Source organism: Hyperoodon ampullatus, assembly GCF_949752795.1.
Source record: "Hyperoodon ampullatus genome assembly, chromosome: 1".
Taxonomy (NCBI): Eukaryota; Metazoa; Chordata; class Mammalia; order Artiodactyla; family Ziphiidae; genus Hyperoodon; species Hyperoodon ampullatus.
The window spans coordinates 6,936,415-6,953,590 of record NC_136914.1 but is presented as its reverse complement, the minus strand read 5'-3'; the positions used below and the strand labels follow the sequence as shown (position 1 = coordinate 6,953,590).

Below are 17,176 nucleotides of genomic sequence, written 5' to 3'. Positions count from 1 at the left end.
TACAGAGCTCCCGGCCTGCCACCCAGTATAGTGCTGTCTGGTGGTCCTGAGCAGGCAGAAAGCCCCCCGTGGCCAGGTTTGGGTCTCTCCCGCTAGGGCCCTGCCTGGTGCTTTTAGACACTAATGTATTTGTTGAATGAGATGAACCTCTTCCTCTATCAGAGCAAGTGGGATTCCTAAGGACGGGAATGGGAATGATGAGAATAATACCCAGCTTGTAGGGGGTTTTTAGAACTGCATTAAATAACACAGGTACTGAGGCATCCAAACAGATGTTCACCCCTCAGCTTCCCCTTTTGAATGGGACGAACCTCTTCCTCCGTCAGGGTGAGTGGGATTCCTAAGGACGGGCATTCTGTTCCCACTTGCACCTCTGGTCCTAGAACATGGTAGGGGCTCACAGTCACATGAATGAATGAACATGCAGGTGCTCTCAGAGGTCCCACTGCCCCTGGTTACCTTCTGCCTTGCATTACACTCTAGCTGTCTCTCTAGAATCTAAGCAATCTGAGGCTTGGGTTGGCATCCCATGTTTATTTTGTATCCTCTGCAGTCTCGTCAATTTTGCCAGGCATGAGGCACTCCGTAGGCTAGTGTGTATGTGGAAATAAAGTCAATTACAACAGCAGAACCTTGAAACTAGTTAACAGAGAAAAGGCAATTTTTTTGCCTCTTAAGAAACACTAATATCCATTCATGTTTACCAGCTGTTCTACACACTGATAGTAACATAAATAGTCCTTGATCTCCGTGAATGAGTAGAAGTTACCAATGAATTCATTAGAAATGTGCCTCTTACACTCACAGGAAATTAACTGCCATTCATAGTAATACCTAGAAAGTGACTAGTCATTCTCTATTCTCTCTAGAAGAATAAGGAATCTATATGCTTTACATATAACGCCCATTTAAAATGCAAAAATACACCTATCCCGAGAAGCCTGGCCACAGCTGCTTTCTTTGCATCTTTTTTGGGGGAAGATTGATGTTTGGAGGGCTTGTGATTCATTAAAGTTGCTGACCAGTTCAAATACTTAATTGCCAACCTGTTCTTTCAGAGAATGTTCCTTCCACTCACCTTGGCACTGCTCTGCCAACCCATGTGTGCACCAAGTGGGAGCAAACCACGCATCGCGAGAGCTGTGTACACGTGTCCCCAGATCTATGGATGTGTGTCCTGAGGGCTGGAGTACTATGCACGCTATTTAAGCAGAACTTTGATTTACATGCACAGGGTTTTTGTTTGTGTGACCCTTAGGAACACATGCCCTTTTTCCACAAGGTGACCAGAACGAGGCTCTGAGTACAGAGCCGGTCCTTCTGTAGCTCTTTGTTCCCTGGAAGAAAATTCTACAAATGTTGACTCTGTTATTTACTCTAATGAATAAGCTGTAGGCAGTCTCAAGTCTGAGTAAGCGTGAATGTTAGAAAGGTCCCTCTAGACTTACAATGCATTTTTCAATGTTCTGTCTGGGATGGGAATATAAATAGAGCATTCACGATGCTTCTGTTAGGCTACTTCTAAGGGCAAACATTTTTGATTGTTTAAAATAAAGGTTTTAGAATTAAAGTAATTCCAGTGATTCCCAAAAGAATGTTCTCCTTCTAGCCAAAGTGGAGTAAGGTGGATTGGATTTACCCTTCCCCCAGGAATAACCAAAAATACTCAGAAAAAAAATACATGAAGAAAAGGTTTTTGAGACACTACATATCAGTTAATGAAGGACAATGATCTCTAGAAGAAAATGGAAGAGAAAAGCTTTGTGACATTGGCTTAGACAAGGATTTCCTAGCTACAGCCAAAAACATAATTCATAAAAGAAAAAATAATCAATTGGACTTTATTAGAATTCAAAATCCCTGCTCTGCAAAAGACACTGTTAAGAGAATGAAACGATAAACCACGGCCTGGGAGAAAATACTTGCAAATCATATATCTTATAAAGGAATTGTATCTAGAATATATAAAGGAGTCTCAAAACTCAACAATCTAATTACAAATGAACAATCCAGTTTTTAAAAATGAGCAAAAGAGGTGAACAGATACTTCAGCAAAGATGGTGAATAAGCACAAGAAAAGAGCATTAATCATGAGGGAAATGCAAACTAAAACCACAGGGAGACATCGCCACACAGCTATTAGAGTGGCTAAAACTAAAAAGACTAATGATACTGAGTGTTAGCAAGGATGTGGGACAATCTGAACTCACACACACTTCTCGAGGGAATGCACAATTGTCCAGTGACTTTGGAAGACCGTTTGGCAATCTCATAAACAATGAAAACATACCTACCATATGACCCAGTCTTCCACTGCTAGCTATTGACTCAAGAAAAAGAAAGCAATGTCCACACAAAGACGTATACATGATGTTCAGTGCAACTTTATCTGTTAGTAGCGCCCAATCTGGAAACAACCCAAATGTCCATCAATAGGTGATAGGACCGCTGAACTGTGAAATATCTTTATGATGGGATGCTAGTCAGCAATAAGTAGAAATGAAGTACTGATATATGGCAACAGCATGGATGAATCCCCAAATAATTACGCCAAGTGAAGGATGCCAGCTACCAAAGACTATCTACTGCATAATTCCATGTATATGAGACACTAGCATATATAACCTAATCTACATTGCCAGAAAGCAATATGGAAAGCACCTGGGAAGTAGTAGGTAGCAGGAAAGGTTATGGATGAACAACAAGGTCCTACTGTATAGCATAGGGAACTATATTCAATATCCTGTGATAAGCCATAATGGAAAAGAATATGAAAAAGAATATATATATTTGTATAACTGAATCACTTTGCTGTACAGCAGAAATTAACACAACATTGCAAATCACTTATACTTCAATTTAAAAAAAGGCACAAGGAAACTTCTGGAGTGATGGATATGTTTGCTGTCTTGATTGCGATGACAGTTTCATGGGTGTGGACACGTGTCAAACTTCTCAAATGGTATGCGCTAAGTATGTTTGGTTTATTTTGTATCAATTATACCATAATAGAAAAAATACTAAAAAGACATTGATTTGCCTTGGGGGATTTTGCAGCAAGTCATCATTTATGATTTAGCCATTTGGCAACTGTTCATTGAGTTCCTATCTTGTGCCCAGCACTGTGCTGCACTAAAAACAAGCCAGCAGAGGACGGTTTGACACCTTGACCCCTGGTGCAGCCTCCGAGGGTTTCCACTGTCTTACTGTGCTTAAGGCATGGAGATCCCAAAAGGCTGTGGATAAACAAGTTTTAACTTCTATTGTCAGTCTCATCACATGTAAATTGCTTCAAAATGTATCATCTCTCTTCATATGCTGTGATAACACTTACACACTCATTTTGAAACTGCGCTTGTGCCTGCCCAATCATTTGCACAAATAACAGAATTCATCAAGAAAGAATCACACCTGCTGTTCCTCCTCCCCCACCCCAGCTCCACTAAGAAGGACTTTCAAGAGAACCAACAGGAGCAAGTAACTGTGCTCCTTGTTCTCAGGTCGATGATCCTGCGCCCCCGTCTAGCTTCCTTTACTTCCTCTTGTGAGGGTTGTGGATAGCACCGTTTGCTGTGTTCCCCAAAGTCCTGTAGACCATCATTTCTTATCCCTGAGATTTTCTATTAAACCATGCTTTTAGGCCACTAATAATTAGCAAAACTATCTAACGATCTATTCACCTTGAGGAAATTTGAATCCTCTTGTATGAAACATTCAGAGAAAGCAAAGGCCAACGTGATACGCACAGGGTCTTCAGTGTAAAAACCCTGGAAAGTGACATTCTTTTATCAACCAACCCACAAGGCCATACCATTCCACCGGCATAAACAAACCTCTAAAGGATGAACCATTATTTCAGTAGTAATACCATTATAATATTGGTCATCAAGCCTGTCAACATTGTCCTTAACACTACAGAAGTACTTGAAAAGGGGTTTCTTACCCAAATTACATGGGCTGAAATTGGGCAATACATTTTCCAGAAGAAAGTAGGAAAACCTTCCAAATATAAAAAAGCTAAATTAGCATGACCGCGTATAACTTTTTTTGAGCCAGAACTAGAGAAACTGCTTGCAAAATGAAACGAGAAGCATATTTTAAGTGACATAACAAACCGAGTTATCCAAGTCAGTATTCTGTAGAAACTGCTAACCACCACTACATCTGTAATTGAATAAATTAGAAACTAGCGCAGAATTTACTTTCCATATTTACACAAGCCAAGAAAGGTGACTCCTACGAAGAATACTGAATATAAGATTCAACATTTGGCAACAAATGAGATGATCCCAGCTGGCCCTGGACCACTAATAATGTTTTTGAAAGATTGGGTTATTAGATTAACAGTTGTAGAAGATGGCCTCTATTTATGCAATGTGAAAGCAAACATTTTTATTCACTGAACAGTTCCTAAACTGCAAGCAGAAATGGGAAACTTGATCTGACACCTGTAGCAAATCTGAGGGCCTTCCCTGGCCCAGAGCTCAGGATTTGCCATCATGGTGCACATTTCTCTTACACTCTGCTCAGGAGGGAAAAGAGCCACACCTTTTCCTTTACATGAAGTTTGTTTCAAAGGTATCCTGAAGAAACACTTCTTTCCTCATCAGTTTTCAACTCTTGCTCCCTCCCGTGGATAATTTACCCCTATTCTTCCCAAAGCCTCGAGAGCTTTCTCAGCTCTCCAGTTGCTTTGGGTCCATAGTGTGTGACTGTGGATCCTTCATTTAACAGGCGCCGAGAGGCTCTACTTACATCATGCATGGAGTCCAGAAGCTTGGTCAGTTGGTAGAACCTCTGCCAGCTCTGTCCAGAATTGTTGGGACACTTCGTCACCATCTTCCTCAGTTCTTTGATGTAATTTGTCCTCATTTCTTCAAACGCAGCCTGGCTTTTGAGGCCATCCTTTGGAACTGTGTTGAAGGAATACCGACATGTAAGTTCCCAAGTTGGAAAACAGCTTTAGCATCCTCATAGTTAAATGGCTTAGACTATATTGAGTCATGAGGCTCACACTTTTGAGATTGATACTGAATCTCAATGATTCCATTTATGAATAAACATGGCAGCTAGATGACGGTTAACCTTTGTACACACACATATACAAAAGAATAATGGTAACTGGTTTACTGGGTGTATGTTATAAGGCGCTTTGTTTATATTAGCTTGCTTAATCTTGACATCAGTCTTACGACACAATCATTATGTGATTCTCATTTTACAGATGTGGAAGCTGAAGACTGGAGGTTTAATCACTTGCACGAGGACACAATAAATACATGGTAGAGGAAGGGTATAAACCTAAGTCTGTCTGTTTCCAAAGCCTGTCTCTTAACCACAGTGCTATACTGTCTTGTGGCCTGTCATCAAAGTTTTTATGAATCTCAACTTGCCAATACCTCAGACGTAGGAAAATATACTTTGATTTTCCAGGACAACTGGAAGAACCACAGACAATCTAAGCTGGGGCTGGAATTAGAAAGCAACATCTTCATATTCCAGTTCCAATGTCAAAGACACTGGGGGAAACCTGCCATCTACCAGGGGGAAGACAGTGTGTGGCAAAGAAGCACTTCCCATCCTCTTTGTTCCAAGATCACGTGACCACCGAGGCACTGTCATGTGACTGCCCAGACAACCTGCTGGCAGGTCTGTGCACTGGTTTGTGTGTGTGACGGGTCACACAACAGTGGTCTGCGTACAAGACAAGATCAAAAACTTTTGAAGAGAAGAAACCACATTCATCGTTATCTTCGATAAGATAGAAAATTAAGGGTTATGTTTTCTTCTTTCCTTGTATGGAGTGGCTGGCTTTCCTAATGAAACAAAAAACATCTCACTAAAAATAATACTTTGAAATTCAGCACCTGGAAGGATATGAGTGTTTCTGTGACCTGAAAGGAGATGCTCTTTCCCAGGACACATGTGAACACACTTTATGGACAAGGGGTGCACCAGGGTCTGTGTTCTGTGAAGAGATGTAGGGTAGAGTGTAAGCTACAGGTGTCCCCTTTGAAAATCTACTTACATGTTTGCTTTGGTTCACTACAGCCAATATGTACTTATGCTTATGCTTTAACTCTGAAAAATCAAATCACTTAGAACCTTCCTTTTTGGATGATGAAGATAATAAAAATTCACCTTGTGATATAGAGTCTGAAATTGCTCTTACTTTCACTTCTTAAGTGCACATCCTATTTGCTAATTTACAATAACTGGTCTAAATAATAACTTACTTAGGCCATCAGCTCTTTAGAATGGCTAAATATGTTTTTGAGTGTTACGTGTAACCCTGGGAGCCGGAATACCACTGTTTCCAAATAAACCCTGTTGTCCTGTATAAAGATACAGATTATCTGGCAAATTAACTTCCCATATGATGCTAATAATCTTCTCCTTGAGTTTAATTGTTGAGGCGTTTGATTTGTCGTTTATCTAAGTCCATTTTTTGTGGGGAAAAAATAAATCCCTAATGGCCACTGCACAAATTCCTGAGGCTGCCGCAATATCAGTTGTGGTTCAAAATATTTGACATTCACGTTCAGAATTAAATATCATCCATTATGTAACAGTTTATTTTTCTTTGCAATTAAACTCTTGTTGTAAAAGTATAAAAAACGTAAAGAAAGGTGGTAATAACCAGGACGTTAATAGTGAAACTACAGATCCACTTTCTACCAAAACTTTAATGTTAACCCAAAACGTTCCAAAGGAAACTGAAAGTTTGCAAGTAAGTGCCTACACTGCCCACCCACAGATAAACATTTATTTTTTTAAGTTTCAAAATGTTACGGAGTAAACCTTTAGCTTTTCTGTATAGATACTTATGGATGTCATACCTTAAAAAATTACCTAAAATTAGAATGGAGTGAATACATTGCACAACTATATTTCAATGTCATTTGGTATAGCTACTAAGGTTAACCAAAAGCCTTCATATTTCTGATACCTGTGTTATCAAAATTCTCAAGATTATGAACAACTTGTATCAAATATTACTTGTAGTTTACTGCTGTGACTGAAATATATTGTCCCATTTTCCCAGCCAGATATTTTAGAAGTTGAAACAAACCCACAAAAAAAGAGAACTTAGGCAAAACCTCAAATTTTGGAGGTCTGCCCAGATTTTCTGAATTTACTTATTAAATGCAGCAGGGCTCCTGGAAATCATCCAAAATCTAGGGGCTAGAGAAGAGCCAAGAGGCAACTGGGTGGGAAGATGGTCTGCTTTCCTCTGTGAGCAAAAAGAACATGATCTTCTCTTGATGTCATTGCTTAAAAACGTTCCTGATACACTGGACATCAGGTGTGTAATTTAAGCTTCTAAATAAGAAGAAAAATTTTCATACGTTCTATCACAGATTAGCAAAATAGGCTTGCAGCCAAATAAGCTGCAGTTTAAGCTGCAGTACAATTCTTTACTTCTGCTTTCCTGCTTTTTGATTTTGTTTTTTCTGCATCTACAAAAATCAGCCTTGAATGTACTGAGTGACTTGGAAGCTAATAAATTAATTCAGGGAGCTTCAAAGTGATATCAGAATTGATTACAGGCTGACTGATTAAATGGATGTAAAAGGAAGACACCAATTACAATGAGTGGTCAAAGTTTATAAAGGATTAGTATCACACACATTTTAGAAAAAAATTAAATTCTATCACCCATCTAATAGAATTTTTTTTTTTTTTTACTTTTTTCTAAGAGTAATGATGAGTGACATAGTTTGGAAAGGGGAATAAAATCACTGTCTCTGAATTTCAAGAGTACATTTCCAGGGAATCCCCTGGCAGTCCAGTGGTTAGGATTCCGTACTTCCATTGCTAAGGGCGTGGGTTCAATATCTGGTTGGGGAACTAAGAGTGTATTTCCAAGGTTATATTCCAGAAAGGATAGACTGGGAACCTCAGAAACCTTGAGGAACACTGGGGCAGGGAGCAAAGCCTGGTTCTACTGACCCTGAGGACAAGGGGCTGCAAACACAAGCTCCTGGATGTGGGCTGAGTGTACAGGGAGGAATGGAGGGACCGGTGGGGCCCGCGGTAAACTGGGGAGAGCATGGGCTGCCCTGCACAACTGAAGTCAGTGAAAATCAAACCAGACAAAAGGCCAAAAGCCACCTGAGAAGCCTTGCCAGCCAAGTGAAACACAGCTGGGAAGTGCTGACCCCACCTCCCTCCCACAGCCTGCTCTCCCTGCTGCCCTCACCTGCCAGGGCCCTGGGTTTGAGTCCTAGCTCCCCAAGGAGGCTGCACAAGTCACACCTGCATGCCTCCGTCTTGCCCACGTTAGAACGGGGGGCTACCCCTCTTGCAGTGTTAAATTAGACCACAGATAAAAACTCTTTGGAAACGGAGAGGTGCTAAACGTAGGTGGAGCAGGTACTGATCCACATCATCCGCATCTACCACTGCCTCCCCGCTTCCTGTTCTACCGTCTCAGGCTTCAGGCTTCCCCAGACCCAATCCTTCCTTGTTGGAAACACCAGCTCTTCTTATCCATTCCATCCTCAATGCTTGGCTGTTGATGCCACTTCCTTCCACGTGACTCTACGGAAAACCACTCCTTCTCCCAAGCTGCTGATTCCTGGACCAAGGGGAGGGCCGGGTGCCTCCTGGATGCTCTTTTCAGCTTCCAGGTGGTCGCTCAACAAACTCTCCTCCTTTTGAAGCCCTCGCCGCTCACCCCGGCGTCCTCGGTGTTCAGGACATTTCTCTGTTTCCTCAGTGGCCCACAGCGCTTGGCTCTGGGGTTTCCTCTCCACCCTGTGTCCTGCCATCCTTCCCGGTCTCACCCTCATCTGACGGGAGCTTCCTCAAATTCCTTCCCCTCTGTTTGAAAAGGCCTGGGCCACTGTCTGTGGAAGAAGTGCTCAGCATCCTTGCCAAGGCTGATCCTGCCCTCCCTCATGTCTTCTGGCACCGTCTGCCATCGACTTCTCTCCTCTCATGCTTGGGTCCAGGCACCTAAAAAAGCTTCTCATCAATCTGCAAGTCCCTGGCTGTCTGGCACCTGCCTGAGGCCCAACGGTCAACCCCACTAGGCTTCTGTCCGCATTCTCAGCTTTCTCTGGAAGCGATGCCATTCATTAGTCATGCCGCTTGGGAAACCTTGCACTCTTGGCACCTTCCCAGGTCCCCCACCTCCCTGACAACTCTGTTCCTGTCCCTCAGCCGCTGCAATCCACCTTTCCAGTAGCTCAATGGCTCTTTCTTCTTCTTTCTGTGTCTCGGCACCCCACTCGCCACTGGACTTTCATTTTCTACAAGGATAATGTCAAGTTTATATCTTGATACCCAAACCTGTCTTCTGAGCTCGAGTCCCCCAGTGTCCCCCTCTTTCAGCCTCTCTGTGAGAGGCTACCTCTGACAATTAGCCCATCCGAAAGAGAAGTCATTTTACGCTCCACAACATCTGCTCCAAGTCCTGACATGAACGCATTTCTCTTCATGGTATCACTGCCATCTTAGTCACTTCTCTGCACTCAAAACCTAGGTCACTTCCAACCCAGACTATTTTTTTTTCCCCTTCTTGTCAGCAGCCAAGGTCAACTCTGCAGTGTGTCTTGAATGCGTTTGGTGCTGTCATCATAGCATCCACCATTATTTTCCAGGCTGTTATTTCAACAGCCTCACAGCAGGTCTCTAGGCTTCTAGTCTGGCTCAATTCTCTGTCTGGCTTGGCCTCTCTCCCTCCCTGTCCCATTCCCTCTCATCCAGTTTATTGTCAGATACATGTTCATAAAGCCACGAAGGATCCCTTTGGTCATGTCACCCTACTGCTCAGAGCCTTTGGTACCACTCTCCCCTGCTCGCCTCATAGACACCAGTCGTCTTCAACAGGTGGGAATCTTTCGGCCCAATCTGCATCCCAACCTAATTCCCCACTTCTCCCCAATCCAATACCACCTGATGTGTCTTGAAAACTTTAGTGGATACAGAAATGAGATTAAAAAATTAAAACATTAACAGGCAAAACAGTTCCCGAGAACGAAGTGCTGTTGCATGGGTCTGCTTCCCACCCTGCCATGCTCACTCATGCTGTTCCCCAGCAGGAAGGCCAGCTCAGATTCAACCCCTCACCCTGGCAAAGCTCTCTGAGTTGCAGCTTCACCATGAATCCCTCCCTGATACCCAGAACTGAGTATACGCTTCTCTTCTCTGAGCCCCCAGAGAAGAGCCCCCTCTTTATCTCTATCGCGGTAGATAACCACTTTCCACAATGTAGTAAAACTACCTTGGGATTTATCTTACAGTAAAACTCCCTGAGGGTGGAGACTGTGCCTCATTCATCCCAGTAGTTCCTGAATTGCCCAGTCCCACCGTACACATAACAGACACTTAACAAACCAGATGGATGAAGGAATCAAGGCAGATGCTCTACCCAAAGCTTCATACTCTGCAAGTAATTTATTTCATCTGACACCAAAGCCCTCCGCCCACCTCCTCCTATTTTTTTTTTTTTTCATATCGACTACCTAACCCTATAAATAGGCAACTCTCCTAAAGGGGAGATGATGTGACAATGTAGGAAAAGGGCCAGGTGGGTGTCAGTTTACTTGTGCTTAGGAGCAGCAGCACTTTCATTACGGTGTACTCCTCAAAGGTGAGCTGCAGCCGGACAAACTGAAGGCTGATCTGGTGCATCCCCTGGCAAAGCTCATACATGGCAGACTGGTGCATCTTCTCTCTGCAAAGGAAAAGCAAAGATGTCTGAGAATGCAACATCCATGATCAGACCCAGACTGGCGGCCCAAGGCAGCCTGACGAGAGATCTGAGTCAGATCTCTCATGTGCTTTTGACTTCAATATGGAGCAGAAGGGTACTTGCAAGGCAAGTCAGCTGCCTTGCATCGTGACTGGTAAACTGCTTATAGACCAACCCTGTCAGGCTGTTGACTCGTCCATTGGGAGAATGTGTCAGAAGCACCAAAACCAACCTTTCTCAAAGCGTGCCATGATTTCATTTGACATCAAGAGTGACAACAAGTGATGGTGGCATGTGTGATCGTGAGATTGTCCACCAAGCAGAGAAGCTGCTGTGATGTGGGGGGAAGCCTGGAGATGCCTATTCCTCTTCGGCCAGAGATCCCAAGCGCTTACTATTTGGAAGGGCTGTGTTCGATGCTATGGATGCAGGACAGCGATGAATAGTCTTATTTCCACATGGACCCCTTTATAGAGGTTGTGAAACATGTCCGTTAACTCTTTGCAGCAGCACATTTAAAAAGGGAAATCAGACAACATTTTAAAAGATTCCTCAAATGGAATCTCTCCAGTACAGGAAGAAAGTGATATGGGAGTTTGTGTGATACATACACGTGTCCATTTAAACAACCAACCAAGCTACTTTCTCTGCCAAATCCAAGTGTTTCCATAAAAATCCTCATGATTTTACAACAGAAGTCATTATTTTCTCTTTCCGTGAGAAGGAAGTAAGGCATCATTTAGTTGTTCAGATGTTTTTCCTCAAAGTAATAAATCTTTTGGGAGGCCCTGGATAAGTACTCTGTTATGATGACCAGAATGAAATTAGTAAAAAAGAGTTTACTAGTGAGAAATGGGAAAGGACTTGACAAAGGCTATAGACACAGAAAAGGAGGTCACGATGGCTGATCTATTTCTGTGAGTGACTGAACCAGGTGGGTGTCTGTGGTAAAGCAACCCTGCGATACCTCTTCCGGATGCACTCTTGGGTTCAAATGGCAAAAATCTCTTTTATCTCAAGACTGAAAGACATTTGTAAAAAACCCATAATGGAACACATAGCATTTTGCTTGGTATTATTGCTATATGTCTCTCTCTTCCCATAACAGGTTAAGAGATATTTTTATCATTTTTTAAATTTATTTTTTATTGAAGTATAGTTGATTTATAATGTTGTGTTGATTTCTGATGTACAGCAAAGTGATTCAGTTATACATATATATGAATTCTTTTTTATATTCTTTTCCATTATGGTTTATCACAGGATATTGAATATAGTTCCCTGTGCTATACAGCAGGACCTTGTTGTTTATCCATCCTATGTATAACAGTTTGCATCTACTAACCCCAAACTCCCAGTCTATCCTTCTCCACCCCTCTCCCCCTTGGCAACCACAAGTCTGTTCTCTACGTCTGTGAGTCTGTTTCTGTTTTGTAGATACGTTCATTTGTGTTGTGTTTTAGATTCCACATATAAGTGATATCACATGGTATGTGTCTTTCCGGGAGCTATTTTTAATTAAGGAAATATTTTTAAAACACACACACATACAATCACAAACACACACCTACAGAAACATAGCAGGAGCCTATGGATCTACCATGCAGAATTAAGAATAAATGCTAATATTTTTGCCATATTTGCTTCAGACCTTTATAAAATAAACACGGCCGAGTTAAGGCCCCCTCTGTCTCCCTCCTTGTCCCCATTCATCTTCCTCATTGAAGAAGCGAACCACTCACTTTGGGAGATTATTATTTCCTGTCAGATGTGTATACTTTACACACACGTATGTATTCATAAAAACAGCACACAGTACCGCTTGGTTTTATGTAAATTTGAAATTAGATATGCATATCCTTCTGCAACTTATTTTTATTCAATGTTGTGATTCTGCGACGTATCCATTTTCATACAGGTAACTCTAAGCAAGTACATTTTCCCTGCTGCGAGTTTCATTGGTTTGAACACATCACAGTTTACTAATCCATTCCACTCCGGATGGACACTTGGGTTTGTTTCCGCTTTACGAGTATTACAGATGACGCCCAAGGGACATCCTTGGGCACTTCTCTAAAATACAGGACAAAAACAGAACTGCTGAGTCATAGATGTGTGCACATCTGCTGCTTTCATTCCAACCAGTAAGAGACGATATGTCCTTTTATTCCACATGCCATGAATACTTGTCATTAACCAATTTGAATTTTTTTTTCGCCATCTGATGGGGCTTGAAAGGGTTATCCCACTGTTGCTTTTATTTGCATTGCCATTATCACCAGCAGGCTGAAACATTTCTTCAAATGTTTTCTGACCATTTGGGTTTCTTCTTTGAAGATTTGTCTCTTCAAATCTTTATCCATTTTATTTAAAGCTTTTTCCCCTTCCTATCACTAATACCATCTTTATTCATAATATGTTTTTGCCTTAAAAATTTTGTCTGATGATCTTTCCTTAGTCCCTCCCTCCCTCCCTCCCTCCCTTTCTTCCTTCTTGTCTCTTTCTTTTGCTGTCTCTTTAGAATTTGCCCGGAATGCCCTTTTAAAAAATCCCTTGTTTACAAAGTTCCCACGTAATTATATATCACACATGTATCTTTTAAACAGCAAAAAGCTGGATTAAAAGAATCTGAGAGTCTTTGTATTACAGTAGCTCAGTTTAGTCTGTTTTCATTTATCACGATTACTAATATATTTGGATATTTTTCCACCATTCTAACTTTCTCCTCCCCTTTCCTTCTACTTTCCTTCCTTTTATTACATGGATCCAGATTACAAAAAAAACACAAAAAACAAAAAAAACTTCTTTGCTCCTCTATTGGGATTTAGAATATATACATTCTATTTTTACTCTTAAAATAATTATCAAGTTATGAACTTGCATACTTAAAAATCTAAAGGTAATCAATAGCTTTTCCGTGAGAAACTGAAAAGATGTAGAGTACTTTATCTTTGGTCTACTGCTTCCCATCTCGCATCTGATTCCTCTTTAGGATTTAAATTTCAACTTGTTTTCAGATCACCCCTGAAGTCAGTCTGTCTCTCTCTCACAGCCACATCCCATGTCTGTTTAGAGTTACAAACATATTTCTCTCATCACCATTGCTTTTTGCACTCCACTCCGTACTACTGGGTTCAACTGGGTTCTTGGTTTGTTTTAACTCAAATGATCATCGGTCTCCAAGAAACATTTTATTCTCCCCATGATACCAGCAACAACAACAAAAGCTAACATTTGTACAGTGCTTTATAATTTAAGAACTTCCATACAGCTGGTCCCTACATCTCTGCAAAGTAGGAATTTGTGTTAATTCCCAGCTTTACATATGATAAGCCTGGATTTAAGCTATCGGGGTACCCACTCATATACATATTTATAATTCTTTCAGCAGCGGTCAGTTGCTGAATGTTCAAATCTTTCAGTCTTGATATGTGTGAAAATGTCTTTATTTCCCCTTTATTCTTGAATGATAGTTTTAACACGTTATAGATTTCTAGTGTGACAGGTAATTTCCCTCAGTACTTTGAAGATAATATTCCATTACACCTGGGACTTCACTACTGCTTTGGGGAAATTTCTTGTTAGTCTAATTGTCATTCTTTTACAGGTAGTGAATTTGCATCTTCTCTTTGGTAGCTTAAAAAATTTTTCCTCTGTTTATTTTTGATGTCTGCAGTTTCAGTATGAAGCATGGAGGTGCAGACTGATTTTTATTTCTCTTGCTCAGGACTCAATGTCCTTATTTGACTTGAAGATGCAGGTATTTCTTAAGTTCTGAAATGGTCTTAGATATTGTTTCTTCAAACATCATCCCCACCCCATTCCTGCTATTTTTCCTTTTTGAATGCCTGTTAGCAGTGTGTTGGACCGTCTCATTGTCTTCCACATTTACCTCCCTTTTATATTTTCTTTTTATCTGTCTGTACTGCATTCTAGATAGTTTTCTCAGATCTATTTTCTAATAATTTTTTTTTTCCTTTTCTGTGGCTAATCTGTTTAATGCCTCCAGTGTTTTCATTTGGATGATTTTACTGCCTGGGTGCCTAGAAATGCTCTATTTGGTTTTTTCTCAAACTCTTGTTATCTTCCATGACAGACTTCTTACTTTATGGTTACTACATCCCCTTCCTCTAAATTATACCTTACCTATTCTATCTCTAAATACTTTTAACATGTTTATAGTTTCTTTCAAATGTTTTAAATTCATTTGGGGGGGGATGCTCATATGCCCATCTAACATGCATTATTTTGGTATATATGGTTTTCTAGGTGAATCCCAGGGGCGCTGTCTTGTGGAAGGGACTCTATAGGACGTTTCAGCATTTATAACTATCAGGGTACAAGCATTTCACTGGTTCTGCCAGTTTTGATGCTAATTTCTCAGCTTAAATGCTTTTTGCGAGACTGCGTTGTTTAAATTTTAGACTCCACACTTGATGTGGTGCAGGCTTGTATTTCTTATTTCTTTCAGCTTCCTTGCTATGTCCCTGGACTGGCTGGCTTGCTGGGTTTTACTGTCCTTGTTAGTAGACAGTGAAATCTTTGCAGAGCCTGGTTTTTTGCAGGGGACTCCATTTCGTGCCCTGGTCTTGCTGGAGTCTACATTCTTGCAGTCCTGTTCCTATTTGTGTTCTAATGCATGTCCCTAAGCCATCTTTCTACATCCAATAGTCTGTGGGCCACGTGTAGCTTTAACTCCAAGTTAAACCACTCTAGCTGTGAATTCCCTGTTCTTAGACCTGTTTTTTTTCTTTTCTTTTGAACTTGGTTATATAATTAAGACTTTTTTTAATGCAAAATTTCTATGTGTTCAGAGGGGGGAAAAGGCTCAGTTCACTACCACCATTCTGATTGCAAACTATAAGCCTCTTAAAGGCAGGATCCATGTCTGACTGACCTTTGTGAATGTCAAATAGAGTCTGATAGGCAAGTGCCATGTGTCAGTATTTGCTCAAAAGTGTTTCATGAATGAATAAGAGAGAAGGAAAGCCAAAAGGAAAGAGGACGAGTGAAAACAACAAAATGAACTGCAGACACACAGATGTGCAAATGAGGATGATGATTAGAGAAAGGGAATACTGAAAATTTACAGAAAGTAAGATCAAATGGCTAATGAAACAGATACCGGTATTTGTGAAGTTCTCGAAAAGTTTCTCATACTACCAAATGTAAAACCAATAACTAGTGGGAAGCAGCCACATAGCACAGGGAGATCAGCTCGGTGCTTTGGGACCACCTAGAGGGGTGGGATAGGGAGGGTGGGAGGGAGGGAGACGCAAGAGGGAAGAGATATGGGAACAGATGTATATGTATAGCTGATTCCCTTTGTTATAAAGCAGAAACTAACACACCACTGTAAAGCAATCATACTCCAATAAAGATATTAAAAAAGGTTTTTTAAATAAAAATTTTAAAAAAGGGAGAGATTTTGATTGTAAAATTGGTGAAGTGGCTTGCAAATCTGGACACCGTGGAATATAACACAACACGCATTTGAAGCTGTGTGGTTTAGGAAGTGCACTCCTAAGCATTTGACCCCTTCAGCTCCCTTGTGCTGGAGGCAGAACAGGCATCCTTGGCTTTGCCAGAGCAGGGCATAGAGATGCACGGCCCATTGGCCCCTCAGCGTGCTGGCTTTGGGAGCCTAGCATCGTGTCACTTCTGAGATCCAGGCTTATCATGTGTGAAGCGGGGAATTAACACGAATTCCTACTTTGCAGAGATGTAGGGACCAGCTGTACGGGAGTTCTTAAATTATAAAGCACGGTACAAATGTTAGCATTTGTTGTTGTTGCTGATATCATGGGGAGAATAAAATGCTTCTTGGAGACCAATGATCATTTTGGTTAAAACAAACCAAGAAATAATCAAATTCTTCTTTTTGTCTGTTTTTTGTTTTTTAAATAATTTCTTAGAACCTACTCATGATTGCGTTTTTTGTTTGTTTGTCTTTGCAGTATGTGGGCCTCTCACTGTTGTGGCCTCTCCCGTTGCGGAGCACAGGCTCCGGATGCGCAGGCTCAGCAGCCATGGCTCACGGGCCTAGCTGCTCCGCGGCATGCGGAATCTTCCCGGACCAGGGCACGAACCCGTGTCCCCTGCATTGGCAGGCGGACTCTCAACCACTGTGCCACCAGGGAAGCCCAATTGTGTTTTAATAAATTGCTGTTAGGCACACTGAAACCTTTGGAGGAAAGGTAGTGCATTTAAATTAATTAATTAATTAATTAATTAATTAGCTGCGATGGGTCTTCATTGCTGCGCGCTGTCTTTCTCTAGTTGCGGCGAGCAGGGGCTACTCTTAGTTGCAGTGCGTGGGCTTCTCATTGTGGTGGCTTCTGTTTGTTGAGGAGCACTGGCTCTAGGCACACGGGCTTCAGTAGTTGTGGCACACGGACTCAGTAGCTGTGGCTCGCGGGCTCTAGAGTGCAGGCTCAGTAGTTTTGGCACATGAGCATAGCTGCTCTGTGGCAT

General features: G+C 41.5%; 1 protein-coding gene across 2 annotated transcripts in view; it reads right to left on the bottom strand.

Annotated features, from left to right (window-relative positions):
* NR3C2 (nuclear receptor subfamily 3 group C member 2) overlaps positions 1-17,176 on the bottom strand; it is a gene marked incomplete at both ends in the record, with an annotated part of 365,792 nt that overhangs the window by 25,029 nt on the left and 323,587 nt on the right. For both annotated transcript variants that reach the window (XM_079706387.1, XM_079706388.1), the window contains 2 exons: positions 4,756-4,913; positions 10,554-10,684. In XM_079706387.1, coding sequence (XP_079562513.1) covers positions 4,756-4,913; positions 10,554-10,684 — 289 coding nt within the window. The remainder of the gene's footprint in view (positions 1-4,755; positions 4,914-10,553; positions 10,685-17,176) is intronic.